The 20,058-nt window shown below is 48.3% G+C and overlaps 1 protein-coding gene across 5 annotated transcripts; it reads left to right on the forward strand.

Annotated features, from left to right (window-relative positions):
- The first annotated feature begins 1,031 nt into the window (after window positions 1–1,031).
- On the forward strand, window positions 1,032–16,506 carry LOC121166665 (transmembrane protein 183A). 5 transcript variants are annotated; one of them, XM_040995906.1, is made up of 8 exons: window positions 1,032–1,200; window positions 1,482–1,571; window positions 2,267–2,434; window positions 8,094–8,253; window positions 9,176–9,356; window positions 11,553–11,633; window positions 14,483–14,641; window positions 15,845–16,506. In XM_040995906.1, the coding sequence occupies exons 1-8, from the start codon at window positions 1,092–1,094 to the stop codon at window positions 16,028–16,030; spliced, it is 1,134 nt and encodes a 377-aa protein (XP_040851840.1). In that variant the 5' UTR covers window positions 1,032–1,091; the 3' UTR covers window positions 16,031–16,506. The 5 variants fall into 5 exon arrangements, with proteins under 5 accessions (XP_040851840.1, XP_040851842.1, XP_040851845.1 ...); XM_040995908.1 differs by having other exon boundaries at window positions 1,048–1,200; window positions 8,097–8,253; XM_040995911.1 differs by lacking the exon at window positions 1,482–1,571 and having other exon boundaries at window positions 1,048–1,200; window positions 8,097–8,253.
- Window positions 16,507–20,058: the final 3,552 nt, after the last annotated feature.

Genomic DNA, 20,058 nt, shown 5'->3' on the forward strand with positions numbered 1-20,058 from the left:
TAACATCTATATGTAAACACACCACGCCTAGTACCTACGTAAATTTTACTGTTGACCCAACACAGGCGTGCATTCAAGGAAAGATTAAAAGGAGTGGAAGGAACTCAGCAAACCTCAGCCCCGCCTGTTTACCAAAAACATCACCTCTAGCATCACAAGTATTAGAGGCACTGCCTGCCCAGTGACGCAAGTTTAACGGCCGCGGTATCCTGACCGTGCAAAGGTAGCATAATCATTTGTTCCTTAATTAGGGACTTGTATGAACGGCAACACGAGGGCTCAACTGTCTCCCACCCCAAATCAGTGAAATTGACCTCCCCGTGAAGAGGCGGGGATAGCATAATAAGACGAGAAGACCCTATGGAGCTTTAATTAACTAGCTTACACAAATAAACCACCCCTCTACACGAGCCCAACAAATTATGTTTCTAAGCTAGAAATTTTGGTTGGGGTGACCTCGGAGCACAAACCAACCTCCGAATGGATTTTCAGCCACGACTAACCCGTCTAAGCACCTACACCATCAATTGACCCAATTCATTGATCAATGGAACAAGTTACCCTAGGGATAACAGCGCAATCCTATTCTAGAGTCCATATCGACAATAGGGTTTACGACCTCGATGTTGGATCAGGACCCTCCACACAGTGATTGGTTCCTCTCCAACCATTTTGCCGGGGGGGTCTGGTGACAGCTTGCCGACAGGGCAGAGGCGAAGACAATGTGTGCTAAAACGGCAATGCCGTCACAGCAGGGGGACTGCGGAAGACGAAATGGAAAGTCTCATTCCCAATCAACGTGGGTCTGAGATTCCAATCAACTCAGGAAACAGACGGAGGAAACCGACATCCCACCAGCAACACAACAGCCCTCCTCGAACCCTGACCCAGCTCGATCCGCGGACGCCGGATGATGACGCGAAGAGCGGGACCCGGCGGTGATTGGCTCTCGAGGAGGGGCGTCGGCAGCTAAGGCGACTCGTAGCCCCGGCGCTAAGTCCTCGCGAGAGGAGCCGTCCCGGAGGCGGGATGGCCGCCGAGCCGGGCGGAGCTGTCCCGCGGCTCCCGGGGCCGGCTCTTTGGCCTGAGACATGGCCCGGGGTCCCGGCCCGCTAGGCCGGCCTCGACCCGACGTGGGCGCCATGCCCAAGAGAGGGAAGCGACTCAAGTTCCGGGCTCACGACGCCTGCTCCGGTCGAGGTGGGAGGCCGGGTGGGGGCGGCTGGAGGACTCGGGGCTGGACGCACCGAAGGCGAGCGTGCACCTGCCGGGGTGGGAGAGCGTCTCGGGCCGGGGTGGCGGCGGCTGGAGGACCCGGGGCTGGACGCACCGAAGGCGAGCGTCCATCTGCCGGGGTGGGAGAGCGGCTCGGGCTGGACCGGGGTGGGGGCGAGCGTCCACCTGCCCGAGGTGGGGTGGGGGTTCCTGAAGTGAGTCCTGGCTAGGAGGCTGCTTTCTCGAGGGCTGGCGCTGTTTTTCAGTGACCGTGGCGGATTATGCCAACTCGGATCCGGCGGTCGTGAGGTCTGGACGGGTCAAGAAAGCCGTTGCCAACGCCGTGCAGCAGGAAGGTAGGCCGAGGCCGGAGCCGGCGTCGGGGTCTCTCGGGGTGCTGTGTTGGCGTGGAGCCCCTTACCCCACGCCCCAAAGCCTGTTTACTTTGCTTCCCGTTTGCTGATAGACTGCGTGGGAGTCGCCATGGCAGGTGTTGTGTTTCTGCCCGCAGGAGGACACAGCCTGTGGGTCCCCCTGTTTCCACCGCTCCTCCCGGGGTGTTCACCCCAGCCTTGGGGTTCACACAGATTGCACGGTGCAGTCGGTTTCCTGGTGCAATCACCTGGAGCTGTTCTGGTCATGTATTTCTCTCTCTTGCCTTTAGGAGACCTAGTGTCTCCAGCCGAGAACTGGGGTATAGTGGGAATCCCTACCCTCCCACACATTGCCCCTCAGAATTGATGTAAACAAGAGTAGAATTCAGCTTGTATTTTTCTCCTGTTTAATTCTTAGCCCTTCTGCAGGGACTGAAGTTGGTTCTGTGAAGGAGTCTGCTTGCCTGCTGTTTTCAGTGTGTGTGAGTGAGAGAGAGAGAGAGATTGAGATTAAAACAATCATTTAAAAAACTACATGGTGCTTTGTTCTCTGACTCCAGCTGATCGCCCCTATTCCCAACCCCTCATCCTGTTTGCTGGTAGATGCAGGTATGGCTTGGTTAAACTGTAGACCCAGGTAGGAGGGTACCCCTTCTCACTGTTGCCTTGTCTTCTAGTAAAATCTCTCTGTGGCTTGGAAGCCTCCCAGCTTCCTGCAGAGGAAGCTCTTTCTGTGGCTGGTGAGGCTGGTGACGTCTTAGACAGCAGTGATGAGCTGGAGGACCAGGAGGAGAGTATCCACGAAAGAACAGTCTCCAGGAAAAAGAAAAGCAAGCGACACGAAGGTACCGGCCCCTGCCGTCTGTCATCTGTGTGGCCCTCCTGTGGTGGCAGTTCAGAGCTGTCACTTTCTCCGATGGCTGGGAGAAAATGGAGTGGGGAGAAAATCCAGCTTTCCTCTGAGATCTGGGAGTGCAACAGGGCCGAGTGGGCCTGGGCTAGTACTTTGGCTTAAACTTGAAAGCAGAGGCTGGTGAGAGTTCATTGGTGAGCTGAACTATGGTGGACTTTGTTGAGAACATGTCATTATCAAATAAAAACCTTATGGGGACAAGAGGACAGAAGCCTTTGCATTTCTGAACTGTGTGAGGAAGCAGGGGTGTGACCTTTGCCCAGACAGGTGGATTCGCTGTAACTCGTGTTTATGTAGGATGAAGTTAGATGTTGTTATGGCCTCTTTTTTTTTTTTTTAAAGATTTATTTATTTATTTTGGAAAGGCAGATATACAGAGAGCAGGAGAGATGGAGAGGAAGGTCTTCCATCCGATGGTTCACTCCCCAAGTGACTGCAGCACCTGGAGCTGAGCCAGTCTGGAGCCGGGAGCTCTTCCAGGTCTCCCATGTGGGTTTGGGCCTTCCTCAACTGCTTTCCCAGGCCACAAGCAGGGAGCTGGATGGGAAGCAGGGCTGCCGGGATTAGAACCGGCGCCCATATGGGATCCTGGTGTGTGCAAGGCAAGGACTTTAACCACTACACTATTGCGCCAGGCTCTATTATGGCCTCTTAAGTGCTTTGCAGTCATTAATGTCTACTGTATGTCTGCACAGTGTTGGTGGAGTAGAAAGTATATGTTGACATCTTGAGACAGAATATACACAAATGAAAGAAAGAACACATTATTTGCCAGACTATTGTTCAGATTTCATGTTACACCTCAGGGTTGATCAATCAGAATCCCTTAGAGTACAATCTGGAATAGTTATTATTACTTTTAGTGGTTTATTTATTTATTTAATTGGAAAGTCAGATCTACAGAGAAGGAGAATCAGAGAGAAATGCTTTTGTCTGCTGGTTTACTCCCTAAGTGGCCACAATGACCAGAGCTGAGCCAGTCTGAAACCAGGAGTCCAGAGCCTCTTCCAGGTTTCCCATGTGACTGCAGGGTCCCAAGGCTTTGGGCAGTCCTTAACTGCTTTCCCAGACCAATAATAGGGAGCTGGAAGGGAAGTGGAACAGCTGGGGTTAGAACCGGTGCCCATATGGGATCCTGGTGCATGCAAGGTGAGGACTTTTACCATGCTGGGCCCCAGAATAATTTTTTTAAGAAATAATTTTTGTATTTGTTTTTGTTTGTTCCTTTTTTTAGTCAATAGGCTTTTTAAAAAAGTAGCTTTTTAATTTACAGATTAGGCAAAAAATAAGTTCTCATATACTGCTTTATTCTCTGTCCCTAATTTCTTTTTGCATAAATGGGGAACAATCGTTCCAGCTGATGCACTAATATTGACACCTTATTAATTACTCTTGTTATTTGAGAGATAAACACAGAACCCCTGTGCACTAGTCACAGTCCACATTTCATCAATATCCAGGAGTGGGTCAGAGCTGAAGGTGCGAGTGGGAACTTAATCTGGCAGGAACCCAAATGTCTGAGCCCTCACTGCTGCTTCCCGGGGTCTGCAGTGTCTGCATTGGCAGGAAGCTGGGGTCAGGAGCCAGGAGTTGAACCCATGCATTACAGTATGGGACATTGGCATTTTGTTTGTTTTCTGAGATTTTATTTATTTGAAAGGCAGAGTTAGATGGAAGGAAAAACGAAGAGAGAGAGTAAGCACTCTTCTATGTACTGGTTTGTTTTGCAAATGGCCACAATGGTCAGACGTGTAGGCCAAAATTAGGAGGCTGGAACCCCACTTAGGCCTTCCACTTGGTGTCAGTGACCCAAGCAAGCTGTTTTCTGTTGCTTTCCCAGATGCATTAATAGGGAGCTGGGTTGGAAGTGGAACAGCTGAGACTTGCATGGGATGTTGATATTGCAAGTGTCACCTTAATACACTGTGTCACAGTGCCAGCCATAGGATGTAAGTGTCATAACTATCAGACCAGACATCTGCCTTTGATGTATCATGAAAACCTGTAGCTTATTTACATTAGGGTTCAGTCTTACACCCAGAATAGCCACGCAAGTGGTTCTGATGATCAGTTAGGTTTGGGAGGAAGTGAATGGTAAGTGATGCATGTATTCTTGTACTTAGATTTTTTTTTTTAATTTATTTTTATTGGCAATGTAGATTGGATTTACAGAGAGAAAGAGAGAAGATATTCCATCTGCTAGTTTACTCCCTAAATGGCCACAATGGGAGCTGAGCTAATCTGGAGCCAGAATCCAGGAGTTTCTTCTGGGTCTCCCAGTTGGGTGCAGGGTCTCAAGGCTTTGGACCATCATCTTCCACTGCATTCCCAAGCCATAACAGGGAGCTGGATGGGAAATGGAGCACCTGGGACACAAACTGACACCCATATGGGATCCTGCTACTTTTGAGGTTAGAATTAGCCAATTGAGCCATCACGCTCAGCCCTGGACTCAGATCTATTGGACATTTCACCTTCAGTGGAGAATAGGATAACAGGTGCTTGTATTAAAGTATGCAGGTTAAGACTGACATGACTTTGCAATCATTCCAGTGGTTGTCACTGATATTCTTCTTTTCCAGGAATATTGACAGTTGCCACATTTTCCTCATTTTTTTGCTTAATGATCCCTGTTTCCCATCATCAGTCTATTAATTTATTTTTTTAGGGATGTAGGTACATGTTCCATAGGAAATTGGGCTTACACTTTTAAAAAAATCTTTTTTTTTTAAGTTTTATTTTATATATATATATATATTTTTTTAAGATTTATTTTTATTATTTTTTTTTTTATTGGAAAGGCAGATATACAGAGAGGAGAGACAGAGAGGAAGATCTCCCGTCCGATGGTTCACTCCCCAAGTGAGCACAACGGGCCGATACTATGCCGATCCAAAGCCAGGAGCCTCTTCCGGGTCTCCCACGCGGGTGCAGGTTCCCAAAGCCTTGGGCTGTCCTCGACTGCTTTCCCAGGCCACAGGCAGGGAGCTGGAAGGGAAGCGGGGCTGCCGGGATTAGAACCGGCGCCCATGTGGGATCCCGGGCGAGCAAGGCGAGGACCTTTAACCACTTGCACCACCGCGCCAGGCCCTTAAGTTTTATTTTAAAATAATGATTACATGGTTGATCAGGGTGAGAAGGATCAAGGTTTAGGGAAAATTAGGTGAACTCATTGCCTCCAAATTTGCTTTTTTTTTGTTTGTTTGTTTTGTTCCTGGGGGAAAAGGAGAGACAAAGGGGACTTTGCACACATCCCAGTACCCAGGGATGAGGAACTGCCACCTCATATCAACCCAGAGTCTCAATGTGTACATATTCTGAGGGTTCTGTCCAAGTGGTTTGGATAGTTCTGAAATGCTGCCGATTTCACCGATCTGAGGATGATGTCACCCTCCAATGTCCATTGGCTCCATTCACCTAGATTTTTTGCTGTCATTGTTTGTTTGGGGTAGTTGTCCAGTTTGTTCTATTCTCCTTCTGCTACAGCACCAAATGTGCTGCCATATTCTCCTTTTGCAACAGGACCTATGTCCACTGCTCCACCTTTTTCATTAAGTAGGGCATGTTCTTGCAGGTGAGTCCAAGTACCCAGGCCAGGCATCCCAAGCATTGCCAGATCCCCTTCCCCTGGGGCTCACAAACCTGGCATCTACCTAGTAGGTGGGCTCTAGGACTGGGCCAGGTGACCCAAGCCCCGCCAGATCCCCCACCCCTGGGGCTCATGAACCTGGTACCCACCTAGTAGGCGGGTCTCTGGGTCTGGGACAGGAGACCCAAGCCCCAAAAAACCCCAACCCTGGGGCTCATGAATCTGACACCCACCTAGAAGGTAGGCCTCTGGATTGGGTCAGGTGACCTGAGCCTTGCTGAATCCCCCACCCAAGGGGCTCATGAATCTGGCACCCACCTAGGGTTTGCCTATTGTTTGCCTTCTCTTTCAGAGAAAAGATATGATGTGGGAGGAGGTGAAGCCAAGACATGGTAGAGCAAGTAAACGAATCCTGGAGTTGCCAGGAAGGGATAGGAATCAGGAGAGGATGTTGTAGACATCCGGATTTCTCTTACAGTGAAGGGGAAATAAAAGCTTGATTGAATCGCAGTGCTGTAGTAGGCTGTGGATTTGGAAAGCAGCGGCAGTTCTGGGAGGGACTGTCTGCCCAGGAGAAGAAGGCTGGGTTTAGGACTGTGCTCTCCAGAGGTGGGGTGGAAGGTGGAGGTTAGCCCTGGGACTGCTCTTGGGAGGCGAGATGGAGGGTGGAGGTTAGTCCAGGTGTCTCCCTGGAGTACCTGTTGTCACCCTGAACCCTCAGGGCTGATGACATCTGAGGGAGCACGAGTGGCACAGTGACATGGTCGAGGAGTGACTGGGTACTCTGGCCAGCTCACAGGCTGGTGGCAGTGACTGAGGAGAAGCCAGAAGACAGGAAGCATGTTGACAGGCAGTGATTGAGTAATCAGTGTATCATGTAACTTACTGATTGCCCTTTGTAATTTCCTCATACCACCTTGAAATCAATTTTGTTTACACGCCTAAAGAAAATGTTTAGTGGCTAGGACCCCTGAGGGAAGCAGAGGCGGAGTTTCATAGAACACAGCTGGGAAGCTGTGGGGGCTGATATTCTTGTAGTGGGGAAGACTGTTGCCTGCTGTGCTTGCATGCCATATGGGTGCTGGTTCGTGTCCTGGCTGTTCCACTCCTGATCCAGCTCCTGGCTAATGGCCTGGAAGAGCAATGGAAGATGGCTCAAGTCCTTGGGCCCTTGCACCAGCATAGGGAACCTGTAGTAAGACCCTGGCTCCTAGCTTTAGCTTTGCCCAGTGCTGGTTGTTGCAGTCATCTGGGAGTGTACCAGCAGGTGGAAGATACTTCTCAGTATCTTCTGCTCTTTTACCTGACGTCCAAGTTCTTGAAAGCTGGATTATAAGTAGAGCAGCTGGGACTAGAGCCAGTGCTTATATTGGATGCCAGCACTGCAGGTGGAGAGTTAGCCTATTATGTCACTGCGCCAGTCCCTAATTATTTTTTATTAGTAGTAAAATGACCACAATATCTGCTCATTTCTGTTGATTTATAGAAATATGGAAGATCTGATTGATATGCTAAATATAAAGACACTTCAAAAACTTCAAAATAGTATAAAATAGTTATTAAGCAAAGGTCTTAAGATTAACACCTGATTATTCACTTGAACAGGAGAGAAAGCTTTTTTCCTTCCTTTTTATATTTCAGTAGTGGACGGAGGAAGCGAGAGCTCTTGCATCTTGTGTTTCATTCCCAAATGCTGGCAACAATCTGGGCTGGACCAGGCTAAAGGCAGGAGCTGCAAATTCAGTGTTGGTCTCATGTGGGTGGCAGGGAGCCTAGCACCCGAGCCATTACCTGTTGCCTCCCGTTATGCACATTAGCAGGAAGCTGGATTAGAAGCAGAGTTGGAACTCAAACTCAGGCCATCTGATAATGGGGTATGGGTGTCCCAAGTGATCTCTTAAGTGCTGTACGGAATGCCTGCTCCTACAAGTCTGTTAACTGCAAGCCCTGGGGCATTGGATACGCGTGAGCAGAAAATGGATTCTTCTTGTTTCCGTTTCAGAAGACCTGGATGGGGCTGCAGGAGAAGAGTATCCCATGGATATTTGGCTGTTGCTGGCCTCCTACATTCGCCCTGAGGACATTGTGAACTTTTCCCTGATCTGTAAGAATGCCTGGACTGTCACTTGCACTGCTGCCTTTTGGACCAGGTTGTACCGAAGGTGCGGCCACAGAGAGCTCGCTCTGTTTTCTGTGTGGCTGATTTCTTTGCTGTCTGTGATTTGGAGCCACTCCCTGGATGGTGACCTCTTGGTACTTTCTCCATGCCTGGGCATGGCCTAGCCTGTGGACTCTTTGAGCCCTTCTCTAATTTAAATGTGATATTATTAATTCATGCAGGTAATTATCTTCCTTGTGATTGTTTTCTGCCCTGCAGTATCTACTTTCAGCAATGAAGTCTTGCTTTAGGTCCCAGAAAGAACCATCTCTGACTTTTCTTCAGAGGTTTATTTTAGTTAGAATGTTTGAAAGCTACAGATGCCTTAACTGGATTTGTTGTTCCTTAGTTTTGGTAGCCATCTGAAGTACTGTATAGTTTTTGTACTTAGGTTGCCCTACGGTTGGAGAGGTGTGATGTGAATGAATCATACAGTTAGTGGAAGGCCTAGCTTTTGGTGTTGACTGTGGCAGTGTGCTGGGGACGGTGAACTGTCGGTAGGACTGTTGGGAAGGAATGTTGAGGTAGCAGAGTAGAGAGTTTCTGGGACATCTGACAGGAGAACCAGAATGACTTTTCTCCATGAAAGGTTCTGTTGGAGCTGCTGAAATACATGAGACTGGTTCAATATACACTGTATGACTTATATAAATATACAAGTTCAGACACTTGCTCTTGCATAGGGTAAAATAGGATTTAAACTTTTAAGTGGATGGAAAAATGCAGAATTATAAGCTGATGAAGCCAGAGTTAGTGAGTGGTTAAGGGCGTGGTGATATGTGTGTGTGTCAGCAATGGGGACAAGCCCAGTACTGATCAGTGGAGTTGTGCAGTGAAGTTAATCCGGGGCCCAGGAGGCCCAAGAGGCTGGCCCAGGGCAGGACAGACAGGCCCCATGTTGGTAGGAGTCATGTGTCCTGTTTCAGGCACTACACGCTGGATGCCTCTCTGCCTTTGCGCCTGCGGCCAGAGTCCATGGAGAAGCTGCGCTGTCTGCGTGCCTGTGTGATTCGCTCGCTGTACCATATGTATGAACCGTTTGCTGCTCGAATCTCCAAGAATCCAGCCATTCCTGAAAGCACTCCCAGCACGTTAAAGAATTCCAAAGTAAGTGAGGATTCGAGCTGGGATTGGACGGGTGGGCACGTGTGTGATGGTTCATAATGGCTTTCTCTGGCTCTGACGGGGTGGGCTGTACAGCCTCGGCTGCTCAGGGTCTAACGGACACCTTGAGGGCTCAGAGGGCTCACTTCAACAAGACATCTCTGCTTTGCTGGACTGGCTTACATTAGCTTTAACCCAAAGCTTTCTTATGCTCTTGGTGTATTCCTTATTCTTATTTTAATTCATTCCCATGCATTGTACATTGGACCCCTTTAGATAGTAATAACTCTAATTGTTAGAAGGGGCTTTTAAAAATTTGTAATTTGTAGTATGAACAAACTCACTGTTTTCCTCTTTTTAATATGACCTTGACATTGGGGTTGACCCCTTTCAAGGATTCTGGTGTTAGAAGTCTAGCAGTTGCTGAGGGCCAGGTGCCAGGCTCTGTGGGAGATCACCACTGTGATTCCCAGGCCCCAGTTCGCTCAGCTTCTCCCTGCGTCCTAGGCTGTTTTCTCTCCAGGTTTTTTCAGTACTTTATCCCATATGTGACATTCAGGTTTCTGGCAGTCTCCTGCCTAGAGTGGTCTGCCGGTCTACAGTCTGTTCTCGCCTTTCCTCCCTCCCGATGCAGTCTTACGTGAGGTCACCACTGCCAGGCCATGTGGCTTTGTCTCGGTGTAACTAAGTTCTGTATCTTTTGAATTTGTTGGTGATTGTTATTGCCAGTTCCTAGCTCAGATTGGTTCTGTAAGGACTTCTATTCTCTTTTACTCAGGTTTTTGGTAATTGGTATTGTATGTTGATATTTCGCCCCTAGTTTTGCTTTGAGCTAATAATATTCACCTGATGCATATTAATTAAAACGGTACTGTTTATTTCAAGATTACCAAGGCCTCCCCCTCGGCTTGCACACTGAGGTGATCAGGCACATTGGCAGAGCTTAATTTAAAATCCTGCTTGTGATGGATTTAGAGTAGGGGTAGAATGCTGAGCGAGTAGAATTTCACCCGGCAGCTGCTTCTGCTTGTAATATGAGTGGATGGTATATCCTCTCACACTTAGAGTGTCCTTCCCCCAGGAACGCTAGCTCGTGCCAGACTGAGCATGCTGATGGCAGGGACCATCTGAGAGGTGTGAGTCAGTTGTAGGGCGCGAGCAGCCTCAGGCAGACTCCTCAGGCAGGACGCATCTTAGCGGCTCCAGTGCACAATGCAAGTGCTGCTTAAATTCTAAAATACCCCTCTGTCCATATTATCATTGTGTACTAATGGTTTTTTACGTAGTCTATGAAAAGCCAAGGTGAAATGAAAAACAAGGTTTTCATTGAGATAGTTCACCCAGGTCATCTGGCTGCTTCTTTTGTCCCTTATTAGGGATCTTCTGAAGATATGGGACTTGCTGTGGCAGGTGTCCCATGCATGGCGTTGCCACTTGTTTACCCACGATTGCATGGAAGTCAGGGAGTGCCAGCATGCCTACAGGGATTTGTCCCATGTTCCTGGACTCCAGTTTTTCGTATTTGATTCCCCTTCTCTCTCTTTTCACTAGCATAGCTTGTGTGGGACACTGGAGCCGTTGTGATGGCAGCAGAAGTGTTTTCCCCTTAATGGCAAGCCCATTATTTTTGATGGAACAGCAGGACGTACAGGGCATGTCTGAAGGGCAGGACAGCTGGCTCGGCGGACGACCCACCCCTTGTCCCCTGGGAGGTACTTGACTTCTTGTGCTTCACCTTAGCTGTAGCTTCGCATCCACTAAGGGCTTACTCTCGACTGAACTCAGCCAGCTCTGTAGTTGCCTGCCAACTGTCTGCTCTCCGAAGGTCCCAAGCAGCTGCCTCCCGTGTGAGGTCCAGGCCTGTCTGCTGTCTTCCCACCTGGTGGCCCCTGGCTGCTTACACTTCAATGCAGAGTCAGACAGAATGCTCCAGTTTCTGCATCCAGGGCTTCTGTCTTTAGAGATGAGAACGACTAACTTCAGTGTTCCGGGTAGACTTATACCGGCCCCTCCCCTCTTTCCTCAGGAGCCCTGGGGTAATCTACTCTCAGGTCGGTCCAGAGTCAGATTGGGGGGTCTCAGTATTGGGACTGTGGCTGGCTTTAGATCTGTCAGAGATTTTTGCTGATTGCTTGTTGTTGTCTCATGCTAAATCGTTGTTTTTCTCCCTTGGTTTATTTTATTTTTACTTTATTACAGTGCTTACTTTTCTGGTGCAGGAAGATTGTTGGGAACAGACAGGAACCAATGTGGGAATTCAACTTTAAGTTCAAAAAACAGGTATATAGTCTCACTATCTCTTTGTTTTTTTAAGATGATATCTTGAAATAAACTTCAGCAGGAGTGGTAGCCCATTTGTGCTGCTATAGTAAGGCACCCCAGCCTGAATAATTTGTGAAGAAGAGCAGCTTATTGGAGATCAGGGTGCTGGCAGGGTCAAGAGTTTGCTGAGGGCCCAGGCTGTCTGCTTCTCTGCTTCTGAGATGACACTTTTGTCCTTCCTGGGAGGGACTGCATGGTGTGGGCACAGGGCGGGAGAAGGCCGTAAGTGGAACTTCTTTGCTGAGGATCTTACTCCCATTGGCAAAGGAGAAACCCTGCTGACCTAGTCACCTCCTAGAGACCTCACCTCCTCCCCCCGTCCAATTTTAAGATTGGTTTATTTTAAAAGTAGAGTTAGGGAGAGACAGAGATTAACCTTCTATCTGCTGATTCATTCTTCAAATGGCTGCAGTGGTCAGGGCTGGGCCAAGCCAAAGCCAGGAGCTTCATCTGAATACTCGCCTCTTAATACTGTTGCAGTGGAGATTAGATTTCAGCATGAATATTGGAGGAGATACAAAAATTCAAACCATAGCATAGGGATGAAGCTGCCTTATTCAAATCAAACAGTACTCATCAAAACTTGGCCCCTGGGACCAGTGCTGAACAGCAGGTTAAGCCTCCAGTTGCAATACTGTGGCCTGTGTTTGAATCCTAGCTGCTGTACTTACCAGTTCCCTGCTCATGTCCCTGGGAAAGCAGTGGAGATTGGCCCAAATCTTTGGGTCCCTGCCGTGCATGTGAGAGACCTAAATGGAGTCTTCTGTCTCCTGGCTTTGACCTGGCCTACCCATGGCCATTATGTCTGTGGAGAGTGAACCAGCAGTAGGAAGACACCTCCCTCTCTGTCTCTGTCCCTCTGTGTATCTGTCTCTCTCTCTCTCTCTCTCTCTGTCACTCTGCCTTTCAAATAAATCTTAAAAAAATAGATGTAGGGTGAATAGTTAGTCTTGTAGTTAAAATGTCTATGTTAGGGCTGGCACTGTGGAAAAGCGGGTGAGGACATCACCTGTAAGCCAGCATTTCATACGGGTTCTAGTTTGTATCCTGGCTGTTCCACTTCCCATCCAGTTTCCTGCTAGTGGCTTGGGAAAGCAGTGAGAGATGTCCCAAAGCCTTGGGATTCTGCATGAAGTGGGAGGCCTGCAGAAAACCTGGCCATGTGGGGAGTGAAGCAGCAGATGGGAGATCCCTGGGTCTCTGGAACTCTGACCTAATTTGAAATAAGTAAGTAAATCTTAAAAAGGAAAAAAAAAAAAAAGCCTCTGTGTCCCACCTTGGAGAACCTGGCTTCAGTGCCCAGCTTTGGCCCTTGACCACAGTTTCCTCCAGGCACAGAAGCTGAGGGTCAGAGGGGTTCTGCTCCTGGTGTGGTCCGGCCTGGCCCCAGCAGGTGACGCACAGGCAGTTCTTTCTGTCTCTTTCTCTCTGCCTCTCAAAAAGAAAAACAACAACCTCTGTTCATGCCATGAAAAAGAAAAGGAAGGGGGAATGATTCTGTATCAAAAAATGCAAAGATAACAACCTAATGCAAAAAAAGCAAGCTGTGAGTGGCTCCTAGATCAGAGAACAAAGAACTGTAAAGGAGATATAGTCAGTTAAGGAAATAGGACTAGTCTGTGGGTTTCAGAGTGTGTAGAGCTCTTAATGCCCTTGTATGTGATGATGGTAATATGGCCATGTCTCATTGTCTTTTTTCACACCGACTTAAGGATGCAATGTTAATACTACTTTTGAATGGCTGTATGCCCTTCCCATCCAGAATGGTGTGATTTACAGATGTGTATATATAGAATGAAATGAAATGTATGTAGAAGTTTCATGTTCTAGTCTATTAACTCTCCTGTATATTTGGGCACTTTAAAACATAGTAATGTACTGAAGTTATTTGTCTAGATATTTTTATTGTTCAAAGTGAATGTATTTTTAGACAACTGTCATTTATCTTTATTTATTTATTTTTTTTTTCTGTGAGGTGGTTTGGGGAAGCATGAGAAAAAGGGTTACCAAAGGGCTTTGTGTAACCAGAGCAGGTGCTGGTCCATTCCTTGTCTGCCTTTTGCGCGAGCCAAGTTGAAATCTTGGCCACAGTGAGCACCGTTTGCCTCTCCTCCCCACCGGTCTCCTCTGTTTCATAGCTCACTGAGGAGATGAATTACAAATACAGTCCCAGCCCTCACTTGATGGCAGGTGGGTTGCAGATAATTTGTAATTAAAGTAAGTGACAATTTACTGTTGGTTTATCTCAGACACAGAATTTTAGCTCTGATTTTGCAGTTGAGATGCTCCTGGTCCATGATGCCTATTAGATAGTGGGGGAAAGAACCCCCAGGCTCTTTCTGGGAAGGGGCTAAGGGACAGTCTTATCAGGGGTGACATATGACTCCTGGTGGAGAATAGGAAGACAGCAAGAAAGTGAATGCTGCGCTGTCTGCTAGTGCTGAGATGGGTGCTTTGCAAGAGGTGGCTGCTGCTGCCTCCCACTGCTTTGGTGCAGGAGTATTCTTTGACAAATCACAAGGGGTTTACAGTGATCAAACATGGCAATGCCTCTGAGAGAGGGCAGTAAGGACCATCTCATTGAAGCGTAAACTGCCACCAGCCAGCTGCATTTACTTGTTCAAAGTGTTTCCTTTTTCAAAGAAAAGATTTTTAAGCTCTGTATAGAGATCACTGTATATAAATGAAGAAGAGATAACAAAACCTGCCTCTTGCTAGCTTTAGTTGAGTTACTGGGTTTTCATTGGTGTACTCTGAAAGCTGTAAACACTTCTCTAGGCGTTGTGTCATTTCTTGCTGCTTCTTAGTCCCCTAGGTTAAAGAGCAAGTGCAGGGGGGGAGGATTGCAGCCTCCCATTCAGTATGAAGATGTTCATACCAACCCGGACCAGGACTGCTGCCTTCTGCAGGTCACCACCCTCAACTTCATCTTTATTCCAATTGTCATGGGCATGATATTCACCCTGGTAAGTGGGGGCTGCAGATGCCATCTGCAGCTCTACTACAGATTCTTGCCATATCTAGGATTTGGAAGAGATTTGGAAATTCTACCAGCAAGGACAGATCTAAGAATGAAAAAAAAAAAAAGTCTGAAATCAGGCCTGTATATTAGGAATTAGATTTGTGGAGAACTTAATTATATCTAAGAATTGTCCCCATTTCCTTTTCTTCTTCCTATGCAGTGCTCATAAATGCTTGAGAAACACTATCCTGTTGGTAGCAGTAGTGAGGCATGCTCTGAGCACCTTATGTCCGGACCCCAAGACCTCCTGTGATGCTGTGAACGGAGTCTTAGGTGCAGGGTAGTTGGCTATGTCCCTCATGGGAGGCTCTGCTCAAGGCTTGGTTAAGAATTAGATGAGCAACGACTATGCCTATGGTACACTTTTCTGGGTTTAAAGCAATTTTTAAATTGTATTGACAGCTGGAAAGTGCACATAATTGTCTTCTGTCTCGAACTTACCTATAGAGATGTGTGGAGTCCCCTAACATAGTGAAAATGACTTTTTGCTTTTTGGTAGTGAAAGAAATATAATGTCTGCTTCATGTAAAGAACTTAGGCAGCACATAACTAAATGGAGAAAGTTGGGGTGGCATCCCCTTGTCCTGTCCTTACTTCAGTTAAGGGGAACTCTTGGCTGCGTCTGTCAGTACGTTCATGGGTGCCCTGCAAACCCCAGACATGGCCGAGAGCATGGCATGCCTGCTGTCTGTTGGAGGCACCACACCCTACCCGCAGGCTCTGCCACGCTCATGCCCTAGAAACATACTCACCCTCCATGCACTACCCACTTTGACAGTTCAGTGCAGAGCTACAGACACATAGGTAGAAATTTTGTGATTTGTTTGAACAAAATGCGTTAGGCTTATATTTCATGCATCCTGTTGGACTTAACTCACCAAAACCTCTTCATCTATTGCAGTTCTAATCCACTTAATAAGATTGGCTTGATGGTAATCTGTGTGTTTATATGCCAGTGTATTCATCTGTTTATGAAGCTTTCTTTAGCATAGTTAAAACATTTGAAGCTGAAAGGACCTTATGGAAATTTTGATGTTAGAACTTACAGATTAATCTGTGACACAGTCAGTGAAAACTGTCATGTCAGAGTGAGCTGGAACAGCCCATGGTTGTTGACGTTGGTACTGAATCTGCTCTCCCCTTCCAGTTTACCATCAACGTGAGTACAGACATGCGCCACCATCGAGTGAGATTGGTGTTCCAAGACTCTCCTGTCCATGGTGGCCGGAAACTGCGCAGCGAGCAGGGCGTGCAAGTTGTCCTGGACCCCGTGCACAGCGTCCGGCTCTTTGACTGGTGGCATCCTCAGTACCCATTCTCCCTGAGAGCATAGTTGCTGTTCCCAGGGGCAGTTGGGGCAGCCCCAAGTCTCATCCATTAGTGATCTGATTCCACTGGGGGTTAGTGACGCACATCCCTTGGGTTCCTGAGGCTTCAGCTGAGGGAGGGAGAAGGGCTCAACCAACAGGAAAAACAACTATGATTTCTAAATATATTTTAATGTAAAAATTTGCATTCAGAGGAGAAACCTGGCCTTGTTGTGTGTCTTCAGACCCCCACTTGGCGCTGTGGAGGTGCTGTCTGTTCTTTTATCCCAGCAGAATGGATGGTCTTACTCTAAGGAAGAAGTAGGGTCTCCAGACAAGGCGGTGGCACCACTTCCTCAGGGATCAGTGTCGCTGGAGCCCAGGGTGGGGGATGCTGGCACAGCAGTGGCTTCTGACGCAGCCGCCCCCAGCACTCACGGGATCATTTCCTCTTTGCCTTTTCTCCAGAAATAAAGCAGGTGGCAGGGGCTTCAAAATTGGACAACATTGACTTGTACATGTTTTGTTTGTTTTTAAAATATTTACTTGAAAGGCAGAGTTAGAGAATCTGCTGGTTCACTGCTCAACTGGCTGCAACTGCTGGAACTGGGTTGTGCCTGTGTGGGTACAGGGGCCCAAGCACCTGTGCCATCCTCCACTGCTTAACAGGCACATTCAGCAGGGAACTAGACCAGCAGTATAGCAGCCAAGTTTGCAACCTGGCACTGCAGATAGCTTTATGTGCTACACCACAGCACTGGCCCCTGTTTGTTTATTCATTTATTTATTTACCTATTTATTTATTTATTTTTAAGCGCTTTATAGAAATTGCTTGATATGGAGTAGAGGTCTTAGGAGTTTCTTTCAGGTCTCTCATGTGTGCAGGGGTTCAAACACTTGGGCCATCCTCTGCTGCTTTCCCAGGCTATTAGCAGGGAGCTGAATTGGAAGTAGGGCAGCCAGATCTCCAGCTAGCTCCATATGCAGTGTTAGCATTGCAGATAATGGCTTTATATGGTACACCACAAAGCCAACTTTGACATAACACTTTGCTAGTTTTAGATTTTAGTGGGTTTATTTTTTAAATGAGGCTGATAGTGGTGATCATAATGACTTTGTCCCCTTGGTAGTATACTAGGAACTTTATATTATATCTCAAATTCAGTTCCAACAGTCTTGCAAGGTGTGTGACACTGTCCCCATTTTATGGCTGTCTCTAAGGCTCTAATAAAGCCTACATAGCTACAATTCTTCACTAGGTCTTTCATTTTTTTGGTAAATATTTATTTTATTTTTTACTGCAAAGTCAGATTTAGAGAAGGTAAGACAGAAGGATCTTCTATTCACTGGTTCACTCCCCAAGTGACAGCAACGGCCAGAGCTGACCTGATCTGAAAACTCTTCTGGGGCTCCCATGTGTTTGCAGGGTCTGAAGGCTTTGTGCAATCCTCTATAGCTTTCCCAGACCACAAGCAGGGAGCTGGAAGGGAAGTGGAACAGCTGGGTTACGAACCAGCTTCCATATGGGATCCTGGTGCCTGCAAGGTGAGGACTTTAGCTAATAGGCTACTGTGCTGGACCCCCTTTTGTTCTTTTAAAGAAAGAAGGCATAGTGAGATTTCATCTGCTGGCTCACACCCTAAATGGCTGCAGTGGCCTGGGCTGGGCCAGGCTGAAGCTAGAAGTCCATAATTCCATCTAGATGTCCCACATTGGTTGCAGTGGGACCCAAATACTTGGGCCACTTTTTGCTGCTTTCCCAAGTACATTAACAGAAAATTGGATGGGAAGCAGGGCAGCCAGGACTTGAACTGTCTCTCCAGTATGGATGCCAGCATTGCAGTTGGCAGCTTAATGTGCTGTGCCCCAATTGAAAAGTCACACTCTGCTTTGTTTTGCTTTTCCTGTGGTAGATGACAGGATGTACATATAAAAATGTTGAGTATGGATTTGTGATGTAGCTTGTCCCTAAAATCACAAACCTAAAAAAATAGGTGTGATTGAGGAAAGAATTTAAAAAGTACAACGTGGAACAAACCAAAAATGTTATTCTGGGAGCAATGGGCATTTCCATTGAACCGTTAGGTGTGGCAGACACTGCTTATGTTGAAGGTCATTCCTAAGATGCAGTGCATCCTGAGCCAGGCCTCTGACCGCAGGTGCCCCGTGACTGCCGCGGCTGCCTCCCTGACTGCCTGGGGGAGCCAGGCCTTTCCTCCTTGCAGAAATGTTCTGTGGCTCCAAGCACCTGCTGAGGCTGCTGTGTTCTTTCTGCCCCTTTCCCAGCGAGCTGGACTTTGCCAGAAGGAGAGCTGTAAGGCAGTATTCCTTATAAACATGAGCATCTTGTGGGGGCAGTTGTTGTGAGCTGAACAACTAAATTAGCCTGTTGTTCCTTTGCACCATCCTCCCCCTGCTATTTAAAGGGCATTCCTAAGAAGCATCTGTTTAATGCTACTGTTAATAGCTAACCTCGCCGCCACACAGGAGGCCAGCCCAGGTCAGGGAAGATCAGAAATTGAAACATGTAAATGATAAAAGGTGGTGGATTAAGCCACTGCCAGCAGTGCCAGTGTTGGAGTGCTGGTTTGGTTCATGTCCAGATCTCTGCTCATGTGCCTGGGAAGGCAGCAGAAGATGGGCCGAGTGCGTGGGCCCCTGCAGCCCACATGTGTGAGACCCACATGGAATTATGGGCTCCTGGCTTTGGCCCCGCCTTGGCTATTGCAGCTCTTTGGGGAGTAACCGGTAGATGGAAGACCACTTTGTTTCTCTCTCTAAATGATGAACAGAAGCAAAGCACCTAAGGACAGCCATCAGGTACTTTGCAATCAGAATTTACCTCTTTGTGGCAGGAGGAGGGAAGCCGAGTTCTTCATTCCCTCAGTGCCTACAGGTGCTGGGGGGCAGGAGAGCAGTTCTCGTGGGGCATTGGGTGTGTCTGTTGGCGTAGATCTGGCTGGAACACCGTGTCCTACCTCCATTGCTGAGCTTTGTGCCAGACTGCACGATGTGACCGATGTTGCCTGTGGTTTCTGCTGACATACTGCTAGCAAACGCTTGTCCCAGCGCTGTATCAATGGGTAGGTGGCCCGGCTTCAGCCCAAGGATGTGCCACGTGTCAGGGACTTCTTTAGGTGAGACCCGCAGATGCCTGGAGAAGAGTGAGACCTTTCTGGACTAAATATTGAAAACTGCCTACATTTTATTCCTCAAGTATATGCTGTGACGGGAGGCAAAATAATGCATATTGAGCTTTAGTTTTCAACCCTCCGAATCACTGGCACTGCTCAGATCTCCCTGCCTCCTGGAGATGCCAGGGGATGGTGACAGCACTGGGTTGTGCATTCCCTGGAACCAAGAAGCTCTGAGCTCACAAGCACATTGCACAGCTGGACACACGTAGTACATACACACCTGCCCGCACTTGCACGCTGCACGGCTGCACCATATGTAGTACACACACCCCTACACCTGCTGCTTGCACGCTGCCCCTCTGCATGCATGTGGTACACTCCTCACTATGCATGCACACTGCATGCTTGCTGTGCCGCAGCTCAGGTGCGGCGGAGCCGGCCTGTGGTGCAGCTTTGCAAGCCAGATGGAAATGAGGCAGAAATAGCTGCGTGAAAATGGAAGAGCTTCTGTAGAATTCTTCAGCCTGCGAACTTGGCGCTGGGACTGTTTTCATAGTATGTGTGTGTCACAGACCAACGCTTCACTTCGTAGTGACAGCGCTGGAACTGCCAGCCGCCTCCAGTGCTGCCATGCGACTCACTCCAGGGTAGGCCCCAGAAATGCTGGCAGAAGAGAGCGGGTGTGGAAGGCACATGCCCCCGCCGGCCTGGGGAGACCAAGATGGCGCGGGCTCGACGAAGCGCCCTCCGCTTGTCACGTGCCGGCCGGGCGCGCCCCGGCGGGGGAGGGGCTCGGAGCGGGCCAGGCTCCGCCTCGGGGGCGGGGTCGGCGGAGGGGGCGGGGCCTGGCCGGGCGCTGGGGCAGTGGAGGCTGCGGCTGCCTGGGCGCCCGCTGAGCTGTAGGTCTGGTCCGGCTG

This window comes from Ochotona curzoniae, unplaced genomic scaffold (assembly GCF_017591425.1).
Source record: "Ochotona curzoniae isolate NIBS_2020 unplaced genomic scaffold, NIBS_Ocur_1.0 patch197, whole genome shotgun sequence".
In the NCBI taxonomy this organism is placed as follows: Eukaryota; Metazoa; Chordata; class Mammalia; order Lagomorpha; family Ochotonidae; genus Ochotona; species Ochotona curzoniae.

Excerpts from the sequence above, each read along its gene's own strand:
- LOC121166665 (XM_040995906.1), top strand. The coding sequence starts at position 1,092 with ATGGCCCGGGGTCCCGGCCCGCTAGGCCGGCCTCGACCCGACGTGGGC. Across the intron at positions 1,572-2,266 it reads CAACGCCGTGCAGCAGGAAG|TAAAATCTCTCTGTGGCTTG; the intron begins GTAGGCCGAGGC and ends CTTGTCTTCTAG. Across the intron at positions 14,642-15,844 it reads TGGGCATGATATTCACCCTG|TTTACCATCAACGTGAGTAC; the intron begins GTAAGTGGGGGC and ends CTCCCCTTCCAG.